Here is a 22,086-nt window from a genome sequence, read left to right as displayed (position 1 = left end):
AAATTTTTTTTTTTTTTTGGGGAAGGCCACAAAAAAAAGAAAAAAAAAAAAAAAATTTTGTTTTTTTTAAAAAAAAAAAAAAAAAAAAAAAAAAAAAAAATCAAATACAAAAGTGAAAATCTGAGCATATGCATTCAGACCCTTTTATTACTTCTCAATAAAATTCAGCTTAGCCAATAGCATTCAGACGTCACATGCCTCTAAGCAGATTTCCAGTGTTGTCTTGTAGTGCCATACAGGCGGTTTGTCACATAGGAAAAACAGAAGAAAAGAAAAGAAAATGGTCACTCTTGTCAGAGTTTTATAGCTAAAATAACAACGAGACCTGCGTATTATCTTCCATTCTACTTTGTGTTGGAAAACTGACAAGTAAAATACATACACTGCTGTGAGAGACTATTGCAACAAAATGTTGAAAAGGTCTGTGACAGACTGGCGACCTGTCCAGGGTGAACCCCGCCTCTCGCCCGGAACGTTGGAGATAGGCACCAGCAACCCTCCTGACCCTACTAAGGGACAAGGGTGTAAAGAAAATGGATGGATGGATGGATGGATGTTGAAAAGGTCACATTGCTATGTTGGTTTAGTCAGCAAGTGTCTGAATGTGAAACAACAGTAAGAAATGTTACAAGGAATTCATTTAGAGGAAAGCAACATCTGATATTCACACGCACAGTATTAAAACAAAAATAATTTCAATACTTTACATTTGAAAGCTGATTTTTTTTTTGTGACAGATACAGCTAGCTCTGTGAATATTGGCATATTCTGATGCTTTTAATTCAAAATATCAAATTAATCGATGAATTGTGGGTATAACACTTTGCTGAAGTCCGCTTGGAGGTGAGCTCAGCTGAAGTGGGGACGAGGACGCAAAGGGGGCGGGGCAAAAGACCAGAACTTAGAACATATAGTTCCCACAAGTCTGAAGCAGAAGTGATCTGTGCCACCTTTAGAAGACACTCTTCACCGTTGTGTGAGATAAAGATACATGAACAAAACTGTCAGGATTGATCCGTATCAGACGGCAATGAAAAACACGTCAGACGATGTGGACAAACTGCTGCCGATCTCCCACTACGATGTAGTTAACTACCTAGAGAACACGAAGAATACGTACGCTGTTTGTAGATTAGGAATGAGGCAAGAGCTAGTTCTAAGCTTGTGGCTTTGCTGTTGTCACAGCAACTCCATATCAACTGCCTACCAAGATGGCTGCCAGTTACAAAGTTGACGGAAGTGTGACATGAGAACTATCGGGACAGGGCCGTGGTGAAGAGGATTGACGTGACAGAGGAGGGCGCTATGGAGGCTGAGAGAGGAGGTAGAGGAGAAGAGGAAGGGCTTGTGGTAGAATCCTTCCAAGAGTCATAAAAGTATGAAATTCCTCTGACAGCTAAAGTAATTAACCTATTTAGTGGGTTAGACATGTTTCCTGTTGTGCTCTATTATCTTCTCCGTGTTTACGGAGCTAGGAAGCCTCCAAAAATGTGCCAGAGGTGCCTGGATGCCCTCACAACAGCAACTCAAGTGAAAAGATTTATTTTTGATTTCTTCTGTTCCTCTTTTGGGCTGAGGAGAAGTCGGTGCTGTTCAGAGATGTTCCCTCCTCCTGCCGGCTGCCGGAGTCCTGCCCCCCTCTGTACAGCTCAGCTGAAGGGCTGCTCCCGCTCCCAGCCACAGATCACCGAGCCGCTCCTGGCATTCCAGCAACCAGCCTCCTCACTGAAGGAGATGCCTTTCTTCCACAGCTGAAGCCCAATGAGGAATATCTGAGAAAATTTAATCTTTTTTTCATCTAAAATTTGATTATTTATTTATTTATTGTAATTTTTTTTTTTTTTTTTTTTTTTTTACAAAAGCAAGTCCTTTAGCAACATGAGTATGAAAAGGAAAAAGGCAGGGCTGGTCATCAGCTGGCAGAGATCTTTCTCAATTCTGGCTCCTTGGAGAAAAGGTAAAATAATCTTTCAATTCCTTCCTCAGAGATATGTCTTTACAGTCGTAATTCCTTAAAGGGAGTTCATTTCATTTCTTTCGTCATGATCCTAAACTACCTGCAGACTCATCCTCTCTGAGCTCTGTAATGTCTCATTAAACACGATTAGCACCCTGCGGTGCCTTTGTTGCTCTTGTTTTTAAAGATGACTAAGAACTTATGCGGACTCAGTGATGTAGTCGACTGAGATCAGCAGCTTTTCTTTTAATTCATAAGACGCAGTATGAAGAGAGTCTCGGGATTTTCGCTCCTATTGTTTCCACAGAAATCCTTTAAAAGCAGATTGGCGGTCATAAAAACTTCTCTGGCCTTTTTTATTCCTACTCCCATGAAAACTGTGAGCTGCAAGCACAGTTTGTGAGGTGGCTGCCACAATATAACAAAAAAGAAAAACAGATGTGGATTCCTCCTCCTTAGTGGGACAGGAAAGGACGGACGATCTGGAGGACGACGGCATCAAACGTCACAGACAAAAAGTATGCAGGGAAGACAGAGATTCACCCGAGTGTGTCAGAGCTTTAACAACCTGCAGCCAGATGTTTTCTGTCATACTGTCTGATTTATCAGGGGGGAGGTAGCAGCCACTATTGACTCATTGGTACATGTTAACTCCTGGATGACAGTAGGAGTTTGTTGCTGCGTACAGGTTACCCCACACACATAAGTTGAAGATTATTCATATTTAACACAGCTGGAAATCATCCCAGTAAGCAGATGTCCCAGTAAAGGGATCCAACTTAGACTCTACAGTCTTTGGTAAACATGTTCAGTTAACAAAAACCAAATATAGCATGTCAGCACAAACATATATCAAGCACGGCGGTGGAGGGAGATGATTTGGGCTGGTTTGACACCTTCCAAGGCTTTAATTAGACCGTGAATTCCTCCAACTGTGAGTCCAACAGCTGAGGTTTTGGTCCAAACTAAGTCATCAGTGACCAACAGCAGCAGATACTCAACAGAATGACTGAAAATCCTGTTCTGAACTGGTTTGAGCTTTAAGAAATTAAGCCACCTGGATGTGGAGTGAAGCGGGACATGAGGAGGGTTAGAACTCAAGCTGGGCCAATATTATCCTCTATGCATAGAAATGGTTGTTTACAGGATGGTATCCAGAAGGGATGCACTGATCGCAGTTTTCTGCAGTCGATGTTTAGACTTTTGCCACGGTAGATAAGTTTGGCTTCACGTGTAAGTATCGGCCGATCACCAATCTCCCAAAATTCAGAAAATTGATACGCCTGATATTAAGGGGGGTTTCCCCCCCCGTTAATATCGACCTCACTTAGCAGCTCCAAACAGGAGCAGCAGTGGGTTGAATTTGTGTCCTTTCAGAAATCACACAGAGAGGCCAGAGAACGACCAAGTCCCAGTTTGAAGTGTTAAGTGTAAGGAAGTCGAAAACCACTTAGTCTGCGCTCAAGTTCTTCCAGATGTAATTCTACTGATAAGCTGATTTAGCATTTCATGCTTTAACCATTGAAAGGCAGCGTAGACTTTTGCTGCTGCGAGGCTGTAGAGTACCGACAAACCATTAGCTTCTTTCACACACACACACACGCACACGCACACACACACACACACACGCGCACACACAAGACTGCAGCTCAGACTTGAGGCTTCATTTGCAAAACTTTAGTTCAGTTTCAGTTTTATGTCAAAGGCGAATTCGTGGGGCGTGTTATAAAACCAGGTTGCATTCATAAAACAGAAGCTTTCATGGTTTCCCATTGCTAGAAGCAGTTTGAGCTTGAAATCTTGAAATCTTCATATTTTCATCCCAATGTTTACTTCCAACAATTCATTGCAAACGACAGATCCTGATCAGTGCACCTGTGTCCTTCTGTGACCTAGTAATTTATGAGATTTGTACTGACTTATTTTTACTGCTGCCTGTTGCCCGGGTCGGTGCTGTAACTTAGAGGTAGCTCTTCATCGTCTCACCTGGGCGACTAAAGATCCAACAAAATCAAAGCAGCCGTGGTTTGTATGAAAAGCGAGCAGCAGCACACCGAGCTTTCTTATCACGGCATCAGGTTGCTCTGCATTCCGCAGCTGAGACCCACTCAGATATCACTGTCAGCTTATTTACAGTAGGAGCCCCCCCACACCTGCTGCAGAGCAAATCCCACAGATGCCTTGCAGTGGGAGGCGTAGTAAATCTGCTCATTGTTGCCGCCGATCGGGAGCCCCTTTGCTCTGCTCCACAGCAGACACATTGTTTGCCGTGTTTCTTAGAGCAAGAAGAAAGGGCTATTGTGCAGACGGCTGCGTACGGTGCAGCTGTGAGGACAACTCCTGTGTCTCCATTGTTGTTTTCATCGCAGATCACATTCAGGGTGTTAGGATCTCAGGTTTATTTGGTTTTGTGATCATTTATGCTCCTTAGCTTCTTGTCTCTATTAGTTCTGCCTTGTTACTTCAGTTTCTTGCTAGTGATTCTAGTTCTGTTTGTTTCTTGTGTCTCGTCCTTTCTTAGGTTCTCTAGTTTTATTAAATGTTTTTCTGTCATTATTTTTGTTAGATTCATTTCCTAGTCCCCAGTATTCTTTCCCTCACCGCCTGTGTCACTTCCTCTTCCTCTTTCCCTCTCTCCCTCCGGTCAGCCTTCCTTCTGCAGCCCAGATCCATTGTTCCATCATTCACTCTCCCAGTATTTAATCACACCTCCTTCATTCACTCCTGGCTGGTAGCTCCTGTTTCTCTCCTTGTCTCCTTGCTGGCTTTCTCTCTTGGATTTATGGTTTTTGTTCTGCCCTGGCTCCCTGTGGTTTCCGTATGTCTTGTTTTTTTTAAAAAGATTTTCATTAAATATCTCGATCTACTCAGTGCCTCTGCTGTTCTGCATTTGGACCCACCATCAACCACCACTAATCAAACAGGACACAGGAAGAAGCCGGTCGAGGCCTTTTCCAAACTTTAACCTGACACAATCGCCTGTGACGGCGCTTCTGTTCTATGACAAGTTTAGTTTTCAAGAATTTCTCTAAGAGCGTCCTCCAAAAACATTTAGTGGCTGGCAGAACAGCGGCAGCATTGTCTCGGCCTTTACTTTGAGGGATGAGCTACTTCCCTCTTGAGCTGTTAGAGGGAATTATTCCCAAGGAGTGTTTGACTGAAGCTACAATGCTCCTGCACATTCCTGTCTTATCATAGTGGTGTCTGGCAGGACAGAGCAGTGCTGGGGTCGTGCATTTACTTTGATAAGTGGGAGGGAGTCTGGCTATCATCCTCAGTGCTGATGACATTACTCTCATGATCCCAGCTACACCTCATGTCGGGGTGCAGCTGTGGCTGACAGCGTGGTTTAGACTGCTACCTCCACTACTGCTGATTTAATGCTGAGTGCCGCTGTGATGTATTAGAACATGATTCTAATACATTCTTGGGTTCAGTTTAATAGCCTAGCTGAACAGATGTGTTGTAGCAACCAGCTGTTGATTAGTGACCGACACTTTTTATTAACCATAACTTTTATCGTCATCTCCATTAAACCCCAGAGGAATACAAACACGTATTCTTATACATGTTTGTCAGACATGTATGAGAATATTGTTAAAAGGTATAATTAGTGGAATTACTTATTTATGTCATTATATTAGTGGCAAATTGTCTCAAAACAACAATATTATCGGTTATCCCGATAACTTCTGGGATGATTAATCATCCAGAAACATTGGTTATTTTGGATATATATATATATATATATATATATTAACTAGTTTAATTTAATGCTGTTTCGACCTGTGGTGTTTATCTTAGAGCTTAGTTAACTTTCCCAGCCTGAGTGTCAGGTTCTTTCCCAGCTCCTCCTGACCCCTTTTAGCCCCTTTACGAAGGGTGTGTTTTACCTCCAGCCCTGGAGGCATCATTGAAGTGTTTTTCTCATGAAGTATGAACCCGAGGCATCAGCAGAAGACAACAGGTCAATCCACCCGCTCCTTAAACCGTGCCGAATCCACCAGTTTCGGTCTGGAATGTGAAATGAATCTGAGGGGGGAAACGGCAGACGGATGTTCTCAGACAGAAGCCAGGCTTTAGGATGGGTCGGGGCGACAGGTTGGGGGGGGGGGAGGCGGACCGTCTCTGATGATATACGTTGTGTGGAGCTCAGTCAAACACGCATGACTGGAACTCAGCTGAGTCAGCATGTGCTCACGATTACAGGACAGAATATCTCCTGGTGTGCCGTTTGTGAGGGATGAGCATGACCAGATCAGGGGAACACCTGCGCAGCAGGTGATGATCGCACGAAAAGGATTGAAGGGACACACGAGGATTGTGTCACAATAACGAGAAGTCAGATTACACAGACCGGCTGGTCGGATGACTTCAACGTGTAATTAAAGGCAACCTGCTCCCCTTCTCAGTCTGCTGGGGTTTCACAAGAACAGACATGTCTTGATATCTCGTGTCAGGAAGACAGAAAAAGCTCCAAAAGTCTTTGTCTGGCTTCAAGAGTCTCTCTAACGCTGGAGTCTTGTATCTGCAGCTATCTTTGTTGCGTTTTAATCTCTGTACATTACGGCGTGGCCATCAGCAGATGGTAAACACTAATTTCTGCCACTGTACAGACAAACACATGTTGGATACTTCACACAATGTGACCAGTGAGGTCATTGGAAAAAGAAAAAGAAAAACAACAATCCAGCTGCTAAAGTACCAACCTAAAAAACATACAATCATTCAGCTGTTTTTTTTTTTTGTTCCTATCATCGGGCAAAAACAGGAAACAGGAGTTTTGTGGAGCAACATGTGGCAGACAAAGCAAGAGAGAGAAAGAAAAAAAAACTTAGTTCAGACTGCACCTTTTCTAGTGTTTGAATGAGATTATGTTATGAGTTTATGTTATGAGGATCCAAAGAAAATATAGTTTTGAATTCAGCATTGAGTACAAGAGGCAGAGCCGTCTATTATAAAAACAGATAATAGATGGCTCTGCGTCTGATGGTGAGCTCAAAGCTATATTTTCTCTGCATGGCGGTCATTCGTCTTGGCTCAGACGTTCTGTCCGGTCAACGCCACACTCTTGTCCTGTATGAACACCCACGTTGCAAAAACAGGGAAGATTCCATCATTGTTTTCTATTTTTCATCACCTCACTTAAATTTGAGAATGATTCATTGACCCCAAAAGGGAAATGAAATGTTGTTGCTCACTTTATTGAATCATTATTGAAGGTGAGGTAATGGCTTTGGGCAGGAATGTCATGATGTGTGGCAGGCAGAGGCATCGAATAGCTGTTGGTATTTAATAAAAAAAAATAAAAAAATGGATGAAAAAACAAAGTTACAAAAACACGGGAAACACAAGGAGCCAGAGCCAAATGAAAACGGGAATTTGTGGTAAAAGAACAGCAGGGAATCTTCGGGGAAGCAACAATAACAGGAGGAACCAGCAAAGAGTGAGAGCAGCAGAAGTGTTTGGGAGAGGGAATGTGGAACAATGCACCTGGGCTGATTGGAAGTGTGACGGGAGAGAACAGAAGGCAAGATTAGAGTTTTTTTTTTGTTGTTTTTTTTTAGTGCTTAATTTCATTAATTCTGCTGGAAACATCCTGGGAATAAAAGTGAATTAGATTGTCATTCTCTTATTTCCACAGTCCAAACTATCCCCATACCATCCCTGCATGCTGCCATGCACTGCAGGCCAAAACTTGGAGGCAGTTTCTGTTCACTATGTCTGTCTTAATATAAACACTCTTGAATTCTGTGGATTGTGGGATGTATTTTCTACGCGTTCATACGTCACTTTTACTGATAATTCACCTCGGTGTGCCCTCGGGTATCCACTGACGTCCATTGATGGTTGCTGAATAAATGACAACAAAAGTAAAGAAAGTTTTAGTTTCAGGCTGGAGTGGATTTGTGAGTATTTCTGCTTTAGTGAAAAGCCGAAATCTCTATGTTTGTGCTGCATCTTGTATAAATAGCTTGTAGTTGTTAAAGTCAGAGTAGGTTCTTGTGAGCAGAACAAGATTTGAGCAAGAAAAACCCAAATGTCCAACAACTGCTATGAACGCGATTACTCAGAAGTGGCTCTTTTTATAACAAATATATCGAGAGAGATTCCAACAATGAAACGTCTTCTCTAAAATCACATCGGAGGTTCTTATTTTCTTTCCAAAATGACTCATGGTAACATTGCCAGTATTTTCTCTGTTCACAATGAATGATTTGTTAATATTTACAGTAAAAAAGCAAAACTGGCGCACCATTTCCTGATGTTTTTCATGTTCCTTATCTCTTTGCTGCTTGATCTGGCAACAAAAACACATTTAAAATGATTATTAAATTAAATTACATATTTAGTCAAATGACTGGGATGATTGGGACTCGACGAGGGACTTAAATGTCTTGATATGACTTAAGACTTGTGGTAGATATGTTTTTGTAGTGGTTATTTCATAAAGTGCAGAGAAATGCCATAGTATCAGTTTGTAGAAGTAGTTAAATTACTTGATGAGAGTTAAATAATTCCAATAGTTTTTCAAACTGGAACACAGTCATGTCGCTCTCCAAATAAATGTTTGGTTGCTGTGATTTTTGTGTGTTTTTTTTAGTTATTTCAATGAACAAATAAGAACAGAGAACACATTTGAAGAGGTTTTGTTCAGCTGGAGCAGAAATAATGTTTTTTGCTGTCTCTGTCTACCAGGGAAAGGAGACAGGAACGCAGTTCTGGACAGTGACGTTGTGCTGACTAAAATGAAGCTCTTAAACAACTTCAATGAAAAGTTCCGGACGGCAGAAGACTCTGTCTCCACTCTCTCTGCAGCATCAGTTTCTGAACACAACACTCCAGACCCAGGCGAGGCCTCGGAGGTAAACTCCCATCCTGAAGACAAGCCTCGGACGGATTCTGGCACCGGATACCTACCGGGCATTTTCTCGGACCCTCATCTCTCCAGGCCGTACAAGTTTGAATCCGAGGACTCTGGAGTGGAACTGCCCAGCGGAGCCAACTCTCCGTCTACCCCCACAGGCTCAGAAAAGAGCTTTGCGATCCACAGTCGAGAGTCCTCCTGTCACTCCTGTAACCTGGACTCCGACTCTACCTCCTCCCCCGATGCACTAGTTACAAAGTACCAAAACTCCAAGAAGGCAAACTGCTTAAAGACTAGCACGAATTCAACAGTGGACACCCAAGACGACGTGTTCACCGACAGAGAGGACTTTGACCCTTCAGTTGTGACAGTGAAACTGTATATATGTGAGGAAATGGACCAAAGTGATGCTGCAGGACTTACCTCTGAAGATGTCTGCGAAAAATCAGAACAACGTGATGATAAAATCTCGTCAGATGATAAAAACAGCTCAGAGAGCGTACAACTTGCAGACGAATTCTTACCAGCACAATGTAAGGATGAGACAGACGAGGATATAAAAGCTGAGTCTCTAAGGAGAAGTGACACCAGGGACAGTCTGGAGGACTACATGGACGCATGCTGTAAGCTCAGTGAGGTAAGAAAACCCTCATTTGTTTATCCATCCATCTATCCAGGTCATGGGAACTCTTCATATTCTAAAGTGGATGAACTGCTTATGTGACAACAGCCCAACTCTTCTTACTCAGAGGTCTCAGAGTCATCATGTCATGTTTTTCTGTGGGATGCCTGTTCTCTGGCTCTCTCTGGATGGGTCTGTGGGAGAGCACCTGGCAGCTGTCGAAGTTGCACAGTCACGTTCAACTGTTTGATGTTCCTGAAAACATCCCAGCAAGGCTGTGAGGACGTCTTTCATTACCAGCAGCTATTACAGGGAAGAATGTGAGCAAACGTTCCGCATGAATCCCCGTTGTTGTTTCACAGAGAGGGACAGATTGGAGAAGGATTATTAACAGAAGGTACAGAACATCTGAGTCTCGAAGGCAGTTGAAACAATGCCAAGTTTGAAGGCCTTTCTTCACATCGATCGAAGTGAAACACGAGAACCTACTGGTCCCTCGGACAGAGCCAGTTAGCTGAGTATGATGCAGCACTTTACTGAGTTTGTTGAGGTACTGGAGATTTGGCAAAGTGATACTGTTGATGACCGGTAGGCCTTTCCCTCTCTCAACCCTCCTTATTTTTCGAGCCCTGAGGTTGGCAGCCAATCCTGGTGTATCCAGTAGGTGTTGAATATCTCAAATTACTCGCATATTTACAGAGATAAGAATTCTTTGATAGCTTCCAGGAGGCACCAGAGAGGCAACTCCCTGGGACAGCTGCTGTTGGGGTGAGGGGCTTATGAAAAAAATGATTAGTACAGAATGCTTAGTGGCCCCCATCATCAGATAATTAAAAGTAAAATAGAAACTCAAGCACTTTCGGTAACGCTTTATGTGATGGGGTGTGCATAAGACATGACGCTGTCACGAACATGAAGGAGCCTTTATGAATGTCTATGACTGTTGTCATGAAGTGTCATTCAGTAAATAATGACACTTTTAATGCAAAGTTGCTTTATATGTTGGATTAAAAGTCCATTAAAAGTGCCAACTTTGCATTAAAGTGTATAAATTTATGAAATAATGCAAAGTTAGCACTTTTAATGAACTTTTAATCCAACTTGTAAAGCAACTTTGCAATAAAAGTGTCATTATTTATCGAATGAAGACTCCTTCATTTTCATAACGGGTGTCATGTTTATGACAGTGTCATGTCAGTCTTATGAACACCCCTTCAAATAAAGTGTTACTGCACTTTCCACTGTGTGTTCAGTCATATAGAATTTCTTAGAATGGGAGTAAATTGATTATAAAACCACAGAAAGCTTCATAATTCAAAATCTGGATGCATTACTGAGTGCATATTTTTCTCACTGCCAGGCAGCAACAGTGGTCATATGGACTTGTTTATCTCAGTCTTGGCATTCATTTTCATTGTGGTTAGTTTGAACTTAGTTTAAGGGCTGTTTTTTTTGTTTGTTTGTTTTATTGACTTATTGACCTCCCAGGCTTAACAAATAAAGAAGACACTTTCCAGCTGGGATCCACAGATGTTCTTTATACTCCTGAGTGTGTTTTGGAACAACTGAAATAGATTGAGGGTGTTGGCGTTAACTATTTCGCCTCTGATCTGGAGATCACACAGTGGGTTAGAAGCTGTGAAAGGGGGCCCAGAGCAAGCGGGGCTCCGTTCTGACTTGCAGCAATACTGTCAATGATTCTGCTAGCTTCCCCAAACTGAGCCCACATAAAGCCCAGATGTGGTTTGGTTCAATTAGCTGACACATGAAGCTTAAAATAGGGCTTCTCTCTCCATGTCTGTATTTTTGAAACACAGTTATGCCCTATGAACAGATTGAAAAAGCATAAGAAAGAACTGTTTACAGAACAGTTCACATATAAAGTATAAATAATTTAGTAATTAATTTAGGAGTCCCACAGATTTAAATGAATCCATGTGTGTAAAAAATTCTGCCTGTTTTGTTTCGCAGCATAATTAATGTTTAACGGCTGCTTGGGATTTCTTAAAAATCAGAAATGAGAATGCTCCAAATTTCACCCTCCAGGAACTTTTTAACATTTTTAGCACGAGAATTTAATTCTTTACAAATTTAATTTCTTCTTTAATGGGAAGCAGAAGGCACAAAGTATTTTAATTATATTCAAATATTTTCATTATAACCAGCAACTTTTTACTTTAAAAAAAGACCACATTTATTCTATTAATAATTTTTATTTTAAGAAAGTTTTCCTTTTTGTGGCTGGGAATAAAATAAGAGATTTTCTAGACCATACAAACTAAAAAACATTACCCATAAAGTTTGGACACTGTCTGCCTTTTATTAAGACAAAACATTTGTCACTTTGCTTCATTAAAATATTGCATGTTTAATCAATTAACGAGTATTTAAAAAAGGAATTGTTTTGCGTTTCAAGTCAGAAGAGCAACATGGCCCCCTGATTGTTTTCAACTTTGGCATTCTGGCCTGAGTTGCAAGAATTTGGACACCAATGTTTCTGATTAAAGCAGATATTTTAAGAAAAAATGCCTTCAGAGAAGAAGGACCAAAAAATAAATTCACTCAGATTATTTGGAATAGTTATTAAACAGGAGTTACTGGTGTGTCTACCAATGATAACGTTGCTGATATAATGTGAGAATTTAACATTCCTAGTTTCAAAACTTCTGCCTGTAAGTAGAAGCAAATAATCCTTCAGACGTGTTGAAAACGACTGCACTACCACTGAACTTTTGCACATGTTGCTTACGTTTAAAACCTTGACCAAGTAGCTGTGTTGTGACTGCATTTCCTTTACGGTACAAAGTGTGAGAAAATATTGTAATATTATTACCTCGTTGTTGTCTAACTGACGCTTCAGCATACAGCGTGTCTGTACTGTGATCTTCAGCAATCCCAGTGCTACGCGTGTTTTCGTCATTTTGAATAACATCTTACTTATGAAGATAAGCACTTATTGTGAAGTGTCCTACTTCATCCTGGTTGCTTCCTGTCTCATCTCTGAGCTGCAGCTTTGGGTCTGGTGGTCTCCTCAGAGGTTCTGTCAATGACTACCCCATGACTCAACGCAATTAACTGGAGGCTTGAGGAAGCAGAGCAGGGTGTGTCTGTTTGTTTGCAGTGGGATTGCTCATTTTGCACAGAAAAGGCGCTCCTCCTTAATGCCATTTCTCCTTCCAAGCAGTGGGTCCCTCAGTGGTCTCTGAGGAAGTATGAGTAGGACCGGTGGGAGACCCAACACTCCTCAAATTACGGACCCACACGCACTCACTTTGCCTTATCTTCTGGCAGGAAAAACAGTCCTTGTCAGAAGTTACTATACACTCATCATGTTCATTCTTAGTGTTACTAAACTTCTAAACCCTTCTAAATGGTTTTAAAATATCATAAAACCTGGTCCATGACAGAATCCCTAGCAATGCAAGTGAACTGGACTAATTCTAGTCAGTGTCCAGTCAGAATTAAGCCAGTAGCTTGTTTGTCAATAACTAAAAAAGGTTTGTATCTTCTCTACAACTTTGATACCAGCAGAATGTGTTCATATCCATGCACCAATCTGTCGTGGTGAAGAGAGAGCTGAGTCAAAAAGCGAAGCTCTTTATTTACCGGTCGATGTACCTTCCGACCCTCATTTACGGTCATGAGCTTTGGGTCATGATTGAAAGAACGAGGTCACAGATCCAAGCGGCTGAAATGAGTTTTCTCCGTAGGGTGGCTGGGCTCTCCCTTAGAGACAGGGTGAGAAGCTCGGTCATCCAGGAGGGACTCAGAGTAGAGCTGCTGCTCCTTCATGTCGAGAGGAGCCAGTTGAGGTGGCTCAGACATCTGGTCAGGATGCCTCCTGGATGCCTCCCTGGTGAGGTGTTCCAGGCACGTCCCACTGGGAGGAGGCCCCGGGGAAGACCCTGGACATGTTGGAGGGACTATGTCTCTCGGCTGGCCTGGGAACGTCATGGGATTCTCCCGGAGGAGCTGGAACAAGTGGCTGGGGAGAAGGAAGTCTGGGCCTCCTTACTTAGGCTCATACCCCACAACTCGACCTCAGATAAGCGAAAGAAGATGGATGGACGGACGGACGGACGGACGGACGGAATGATGGATGGATGGATTCATATATCTGAATCTAATGTATTATTTCAACCTTGTGTTTATTAGGGAAAATTCACTTGAGAAACAGACTTGTCTGTGAACAGAGAAGAGGCTCTGTGCTGTCATCAGACATGAGATCCTGTGTGATAAAGTGCTTTTAACAGAAGGGCTGCTTCCTTTGCAAACATTTAAATGTTTTTGAAGGCGCCCCATCGTTGTAAAACACAACATGTGCAGATGTTCTTGTTTAAGAACTTTGTGATCCAGGAAGTATTTGTAGGTCAAAAGAAAAGAGTGACGTCACCCCAACACAACTCCAGCTTCAGCACCATCAGCATAGGAAGCCTGAACTCATATCCTGCTTTTGTTGGGTCAAATTTAGGAATGTTGATAATTGGATAAATATTTGCTCATGATTTCCTCTTATCGCCTAGAGTGCCTGTGTTCAGCTTGTGCGACCACCATGAAGAGAAGATTTTTTAAAGTCGAGAGAAAAGGAATTTATTTTTTAATTTAAAGTGAAACTCACTCGCAGAGCAGCGATTTTGCTGATAAACTGTCTAAACAGGTTATTTAGTGTTCTCTCTTCATATTTCTATGCAAATTTTGACATTTTGCACTGGAATACAAAATGTCAAAATGCTTTGTTTAATTACTGGCGGAGGTTGCTGAAGCACACTCGTCCTTAACTGGACTTTGTGGGCGTCTTCCAGAGAAAAACAACTTTTAACCAGACACTTCTAAGAGGCTCTGACACAAGGGGGCGATGTGACGAATCAAGGGCGTTAATACACTCTAGAATCGAACACTCTGACTTGTCTACTTCCAACTTTGGCATAACTAAACAAAACTACAACGAGAAAAAAAAATGGTGGACTCATAAAACCAATTAACCGGGAATCATGAATTTGGTTTATTTTTTGTTTTATTTTTTATTTATCTATTTTTGCAATAATATGTACGACAAGTTACATAAACAGAACGACAAGGCTTAAGGAAGGTAAACAAAGGTCTAATTTCTCACCTAAAAACAATTTCAAAACTTGTAGAACCAGATTTATAGTGATATAAACAATTTGTAACTTTCTGCACTCCGCTTCACTGTAGCTGGTGGTGTGAAAAATGTTACTTTCCCTTCCGGGCCCGGGCCATAAAAAAAGAGCTGATAAGACAAGACTTAAAACTCCTTTCTTTCCTTTTACATTTGGTAGACAACTCATTTGGAACAAACAAAAAGCCACTTTGACTATAAAAAGTGTGATCTACAGCAGATGTGTTGCTCTGTGTGGCACATAACTACCACTTTACATAAGTCAGAACAAAACACTTAGTGGAACATGGAGGTGGTAGTATCATACTATGGGGATATTTTTCTTCAACAAGGTCGGGGAAGCTGGTCAGAGTAGATGTGAAGATGGATGGAGCGAAATGGTCCTGTGTGCTGTAAAACCATAAATGCTCTGTCTTCTTCTATGTTTACTTCTCTGTGGCTGGGAGCAGTCGATCCATTTCCAATCCCCTCCTTTCATGTCTTCTTGTGGTTGTCTGTGATCTCGTCTGATGTGCACACATTCTGTTTCTGCAGGCCCAACAACAGAGACCCAGTCCTCTGGGCTCGGGTTTGGTTTACCTGGAGCACATCTGCCAGCTGCTCGAAAAAATCGCTCGTCTGCAGGAGGTAAACCTTCGTCTGCGAAGGCAGGTCTGCAGCCTGCAGAGGGACAGCAGGATGACAAAGACCAAGGAGGTGTGTGAATGTTCTCTGATTCCTCTCAGGCTGGGTTTGAGTCCCGGCCCAGGGTCTCCATGCATGAAGTTTGCATGTTGAATAATGGATGGATGAATTTTACGGTACTTAGCCTTTAGTAGAAGAAAAAGAAAAACAGTATTAATTTGTTTCAGTGATTCTCAATAAAAGATAAACTTCAATAACTTCTAAGTTTTTCATGGTATTTGGAAAGAAAACTACTGAGCCTACTTTGATTGTTTTGGGCAAAGTGTTTTGTTTTGGACAAAATTTTTCTTTTAGTCCCATGTTTTTATAAAAATTTAAATCTAAATATGTTGAGCTTTAAACAGTTTTTTCAACACTCCCTATATGCTAAATCACATGTAAATGAAAATATGCATATAGCTTTGATTAGAGGTGTACTGATTGCAGTTTTCTGGCCGATCGCCTTTTACCGATATTTAAAAAGCCTAATCGATTCCGACTTTAGCTGATACCAATTTTTTTTCCTCTGAAATGTCATCATCCTGATATACAGCAAGGAAGTTGTTGAGTTGGGTGACTATTGTTAACTACAAACCTGCAGACATGACCTGGTGGGCCGGTCTACCGGTCAAACCTCTCAGGACAGTGGTTGATATTTAGACCTTTGTTGAGGTAGATAAGATCAGTGGATAAGATTAGCTTCACATGTAAGTACTGACCGATCTTTTGATAAATCGGTGCTCCTCTAGTTTCTAAACTGAAATGGACAAAGTAGTTCTATTTTGCATATGAGACCTACCAAGCTCTGAGGGAAGAGAAGCTCAGTTATTCTAAGTTATTCTTCCTATCTCACTATGTGTGTGTGTGTGTGTGTGTGTGTGTGTGTGTGTGTTGTGTTTATACAGGAGTGTTTCCAGCGGTATTGCAGCTGTGGCTCTGCCATGTTGGCCTTCCAGAACTGGCAGTCGAAAAGTGACTTTCTGTCTCCGAGTGGTACTTCCTCTGATCTGTCCACCATCCCGGAGGTCAGCCGGCACCTGCTGCTGTCAGCCAGGAAAGGTAACCTGAGAACACATCCTGGTCAGGAACTGATGTCAGTAAAGACAGCGAATTAGTGGAATAAACCTTACACCAAATAATTTAATAGCGCCAATTCACAACAAATGTCATTTCAAGGCAACATGCAAAAAAAAAAAAAGTAAATAAAATAATAATAATAATTTCAGTACAATTTCAAATTATAAAGCAGTTCAGTTAAACTCTTTTTTTTGCTAATTAATTACAAATTTTATAATCTACTGAGTCCAAATGTAGCAGACTGGACTGAATTTTACCTGCTTGCTTTATAATGAATCTTTTTGAGATTCTTAAGTGAAGGTGTAATTTTATTTTATTTTTTTCTTGGCTAGATTCCAGTTATGTTACGAGTCTCCTTGTTGCACAATGATTCCATTACTTTATCTCAGCCAATGCCATGTTTGACTGAAACTCATTTAGGAGTAGCCGTGTCTACATGGATGTGGGGGAGAATATGTCTGCAGGTATCCTTTAGCCTCTGTCCTTCACACTGATCCCTTCCTTCTCAACTCACACAAAGCAGCTTCTAACAAAACCCAGACAGCTGTTTCTGCAGTCCACCCTGATTATCTCAGAGTGGAGTCATCTCAGGGCAAAGCCGCTCAGAGGAAGCATGGCCAGGTATCACATAAAAAAAGAGCTCATAATTTATGACTCTAGCTACCACTTTGCTCTCCCAGAGCTCGATGTGTGACAGGCGGAGGAAGGAATGCTGTTCCTCTAAATATTACACAGGCCTCTTCATTGTCTTCTGTTAAAATCATTAGTTAACACTTACTTACCTGACTGAGTGAAGTCGCCTCCCCCACCTTTTTCAAATCAGATAAAAATGGTGTCAAACGTTTGTGCAGCAAAAGTTTTTGTTTGTTTCATTTGAAAGATATTAAGAAATGGTTCCAGAGGTCATTAAAGGTCAACCAGGCCCAGCCCCCACCTTCTTCAAATCAGACAAAATTGATGTCAATCAACTCGACTACGTTTGTGCAGCAATTATGTTTGTTGTGCTGCTTTAGCTTTGAAAATATTAATGAAAGTTTAAAGGTCAAAAGATCAACCAGCCCCCCCACCCCCCCCCCCCCCCCCCCCCCCCACACACACACACACACTTTTACAAAATCAAAATTACCTTTAAAATTTCATTAATATTTTCAAAGCCAAAGCAGCAAAAACATAGACAAGTTGATTGACATCAATTTCATTTGATTTGAAGAAGGTGATGGTGGGGGGGCTGGTTGACCTTTAATGCCCTCTGGAACTTGACTCAGGTTACTTACTCTTATCAAAAGGCTTTAATATTTGAACATTTGTCTAAAACTTTAAAAGTGCTATACAAATAAAGTATTATTATTACTATTGTTATTATTATTTGTTAGACTGTTAATTTTTGTTGTTGCAGTGTTTCGTGGGATGACATATTAGAAGAGTCAGTAACAGAAGTGTCTTATCTGTGATTAATACTTCAGGCATGAGTAGTAACGATTTGTCAGCCACCCCAGAATGGAGGAGAAGCCAAAACCGAAGGAGCTACGCCGAGAGGGAGCCCCGTCTCCATGGAGACAGCACAGAAAAGAGGAGTCCTCCGACGGGCCGCGTGAGTGTGCATGTAAACAGATCACAGGCGCAACTCTTGATGTTGTTTTTGATGTTTGATATATATATCTCACACAGGGTGTATTGTCAGTTATGACTTAAGACATTTGACTTCAAAATAAAATGGGGCCTCTGTCTCTTTAAAACCTCCTGCTCCTTCTGCAACTCCGCCTTCAGGAAGTCATCATAACATGATGCCTCTATTGATCCTTTAACAACGTTTTTACCTATGTTTAACTGAGAAGTAGCTTGTATAACGTGCTTAGTCAGCAGGCACACAGTTCCACCAGGTGTTTGCTAATTGCTGCTGGCTAGTCTGAAGGAGCTGAGTGGGGGAGTCGCGGGGGAGGGTTGTTCTGTGAGGAAGCTTGGACACTTAGTAACCTCAGCTCTGAGTAGGAGCTTCATTATCAAAGGTGGAAATCAGATGAATGGTTGCCTTCGGAAATTAAAGGATTTCTAAAACATGCATGAAAGAATCAGGGCAACATTCCTGCTCCTTGTTGTTGATGAAGGAATAACATTATAGCATGATATAAAGCTGAAAAAGTCTATTTTAATGAAGAATTAGGACTAGAAATAAGCTGCAGCTGTATGGCCAGTGGTTAGCTAAAGCACATTTAAAGTCAGCTGTCCTTTTGTTGTGTGTCTTAATGTACAGCTCAGTGAAAACTACATGTGGGGCCGAGTCAAGGACCTTGTGAGAAAAAGTAAAGGGAAGAACCAGAGCGGGCTGGGACTGACATCTGCTTCACTAAAGTTGTCTTGTCCTCAGCTCTACAGGTGAGGAATATTTACTGCACTCTTTATGGCTGTTGTGTCTCTGTGACCTGCTTATATGTACCTAAAACTCTGATTTGTCCTCTGATTGTAACTGTATATGAGACATTAAAACAACACATTGTTCTGTCCAAACTGTAAAGTAATAGCCCTCCCAACCCTACAAAGGATAAACCCTACAAAGGATAAGCGTGTAAGATAATGGATGGATGGAGACATTAAAACACAAGTAGCACTTTGCATGATTTTTAAAAATAATGACACTTTAATGCAGAGTTGGCACTTTTAATGGACTTTCAATGCAACTTTTAAAGCAACTTTGCATTAAAAGTGTCATTATTTACCGAATGACACTTCATGACAACAGTCATAAACATTCATAAAGACTCCTTCATGTTTATGAGAGTGTCATGACAATCTTATGCACACCCCGTCAAATAAAGTGTTACCAAAACTTCAGTCCCTCAGTGATTGTATCCTCTATGAAATGGTTGTGGAGAGTGTAATCTCTTCTACCATCATCTGTTGGGACAGCAGCACCAGAGCCAGGTACTAAAAAACACTCAACAAACACCGATTCTGGTTCTGGTTCTGGGAGACTGCTCTAGAAACTCTAGAGATTATGATGCAAAGAAGAATTCTTGATGAAATGAAGAACATTACAGACAACTTTGACCACTTTCTTCATTCAAACGTCTTCAGTTAGAGACTTTTGACTGTAATACTGACTGCTACAGGACGACCTTCCTGCCCACAACCACTAACATCTACAACAACTCTTTGCATGACAGAAACCGATCATTTCTCTTTGGGATCATCAAGTATTTTTCAAACTGAATTAGAAATAACTATACCATAAGCACCAGATAAATTAGCTATTGCTTTGAAATAAATGTGTTTATTGTGCAGAATATGACGACTTTCTGCATTCTGTTCTGAGTAACCTGTGAAGATGGCTGTCCTGCTGTTCATTTTACCATCAGACACTGAAATGCTAACTGCTGTACCTTCAAACATTCTAAAAGAAAGTGATGATGCGGCTACAACTGTGTTTTTTTTCCACAACAAAAGTCCACATAATTTTGCCTTAGTATTTTTTTATTTTGAATTCAATATTTCTCCGACATGACTAGCAGCTGCTGAAATCCCCTTAAAAATGTGCTTATTTCCTTTGTTTGCTAAAAGAAAAACAGTTTAAAAAAAAGCAGGAGGAATGTGTGTCATTTGACCGCAGTTAATGGAAGAAGGCATGGGAGGACGAAAGGCATTCAGCTACTTGTGGGCTGCAAACAGAGATTGACAACTTCCTGGCAGGTGGAGATAAAAGAAGCTATTAGCTTAATTTTTCCTTGTGAGGCCAGGAGTTTCAGTAAATGTGAACTTTACTTTACTTTAAAGCTACTTTAAAGCTTGTACAGCAAAGAAGTCTCATAGAGGGTGGGAGGGCTGCTGCCACTCTCTCCTGCCTGGAATTCAGTCCAAACTCAGAGAACCAAAGGACGGGGTCAGCGAGTCAGACTTTAGGTATGCTCAGAGGAGTATTTCAGCCTGGTGAGACATAGCTGCAGTGCAGGATTCATTAGAAAGGGCAGCATCCGCCTGCTAAGTCATGCATCACAGCAGGAGGGATGCCAAATCAAAGAGCAGTTCACTACATTTTAGTTGGGCATTTATACCACAAATTCATTAGCAGCTTTCAGCCGAGTTCTTGCGCAGATGATAAGAGTTCAAGTGAAATTTGTTTTTTAAAGGTTGGTGACATGAGGATGAACAGCAACAGATAGCTTTTGTTATGATTTTGCTGTTAACCCCGAATATTTTCCTTGCAGGCCTGATGAAGAACAAGCGAAATGTCTTACCAGAAACAGGAACTCCATGATTTCCTTGGGCTGCCAGAACAAACAAGAAGACATCTCTTGGCTTTAGTAAGCATCCAGGTAGTTACACATTTATTTTTTGACTTTTCCATTTCTTGTCATGTCTGAAGAAAACAGCAATAAGCCATAGTCACTGGCTGTGTGTTGGAGAATCTATTCAGAATAGACATCCATAATTACCAGTGGTGTTCCCTTAGGATTGGACCTTGTACCTCTTCTTTTTAGAACATATTTTATTCACCTAGATCTTATGCAAAGGAACACAATATTCATTTTAACAAGGCACACAGTCAAACCTGTCAGTCAACCTTAATTCTGTGACTGGAGGTGTGACTTCCCAAGCACACATCAGAACTTTTGAAACAGACAAGCATGACAAGATTATGTTCTGAGAACCGCCTCGACCTCAGCCCTATTGAATATGTATTTACATATTTACATATTTACCACTTTGGTGACAGAATGGTTGAAATAAAACAATGTGGAAAGATTTCCAGTCATGGGTTCTTTGTCAAACCCATTGTTCAAACAGACACCGTGACACATGATGAGATGTTTTCATCGATCTTGTACAACCTGTATCCTATACGCCCTCCCCCTCACACACACATACGCACGCACGCGCATACACACACAACCAACAATCGAATTACATTTCAGTTTGACATAAATGTATGTTGTTATTCTTCTTCTTTGTCTTCTGTTAACATCAGATCCAAATGGGCTCACGCTGAGAAGAAGATATCAGGATGTTCTACCAAGAAACTCTGAGACCTTAAAGGAAACAGGAAAAAAAGAGAAGAGGAGTGTGAAAACAGAAGACAGAGGAGAATGTTGAAAGAGATGACTCTGGGACAATGTGTAACAATGACATCAGAGTGAGGGGGTTTACTTTCTATGTGTTTTACTCTGTCCAAAGAAGAGTCGGACGGTACCACTGCATTGTGTCATAATATATTTTCTGCAGAATGTACAGTTTTTACAATCTATTATCAAATCTAAGCTTAAATATCTTTATAATCTTTACATTTGGTATATGGTAAATACATTACAGACAAATGGCAGCTGTTTTTGTATACAGCGCGTGCAAGTGAAGCATTATTAAAGGATGTGGGAATCGGGTTTTCTGTTGCGACGTTCCGATGTTCTCAAACAGGTCGGGAAGAGTTCAAAAACTTGTCAGAAAACAACCAGCTGCTATTTTTTTTTCCTTATGTAACATTTTCAAAATGTCAACAAATACATTTTTAAAGCTTATTCCACGATGCACCTGCTTCAGTATTCTTTTCATAACCTGGATTCAGTGAAGAAGAGCCACACCTGGTTTTATTCCAGACTCACATACCATGAGTTGGTCAAATAATCCTAAGATTTTAATAAGAATAGTGACATGTTATTATTCTTGTTATAATAATAACATGAACTCTTTCATAGCTCAAGGAACTTTTATGACAGTCAGGTCTTATAGCGTTTTACGACACAAACACTGTACAATTAAAATTCATTCTGCTT

The 22,086-nt window shown here is 41.1% G+C and overlaps 1 protein-coding gene across 1 annotated transcript; it reads left to right on the top strand.

Moving 5' to 3' along the window:
• The first annotated feature begins 1,438 nt into the window (after positions 1–1,438).
• On the top strand, positions 1,439–21,831 carry LOC106963546 (uncharacterized). The gene is made up of 8 exons (XM_015058514.1): positions 1,439–1,957; positions 8,657–9,462; positions 15,122–15,283; positions 16,156–16,309; positions 17,791–17,918; positions 18,579–18,700; positions 20,527–20,634; positions 21,288–21,831. The coding sequence occupies exons 1-7, from the start codon at positions 1,879–1,881 to the stop codon at positions 20,621–20,623; spliced, it is 1,548 nt and encodes a 515-aa protein (XP_014914000.1). The 5' UTR covers positions 1,439–1,878; the 3' UTR covers positions 20,624–20,634; positions 21,288–21,831.
• The last annotated feature ends 255 nt before the right edge of the window (positions 21,832–22,086 follow it).

The sequence above is a fragment of the Poecilia latipinna genome, unplaced genomic scaffold (genome assembly GCF_001443285.1).
Source record: "Poecilia latipinna isolate Pla-1442-1.1 unplaced genomic scaffold, P_latipinna-1.0 Scaffold1545, whole genome shotgun sequence".
Lineage (NCBI taxonomy): Eukaryota > Metazoa > Chordata > Actinopteri > Cyprinodontiformes > Poeciliidae > Poecilia > Poecilia latipinna.
The sequence above is the reverse complement of the archived record's forward strand: the minus strand, read 5'-3'. Positions and strand labels throughout refer to the sequence as shown.

What these genes read in the sequence shown, in the direction of transcription:
- LOC106963546 (XM_015058514.1), top strand. Translation starts at nt 1,879, where the DNA reads ATGAGTATGAAAAGGAAAAAGGCAGGGCTGGTCATCAGCTGGCAGAGA. An exon ending in TCTGGCTCCTTGGAGAAAAG is followed by an intron (nt 1,958 to 8,656) that starts GTAAAATAATCT and finishes TCTGTCTACCAG; the next exon opens with GGAAAGGAGACAGGAACGCA. An exon ending in TCTTGTCCTCAGCTCTACAG is followed by an intron (nt 18,701 to 20,526) that starts GTGAGGAATATT and finishes TTTTCCTTGCAG; the next exon opens with GCCTGATGAAGAACAAGCGA.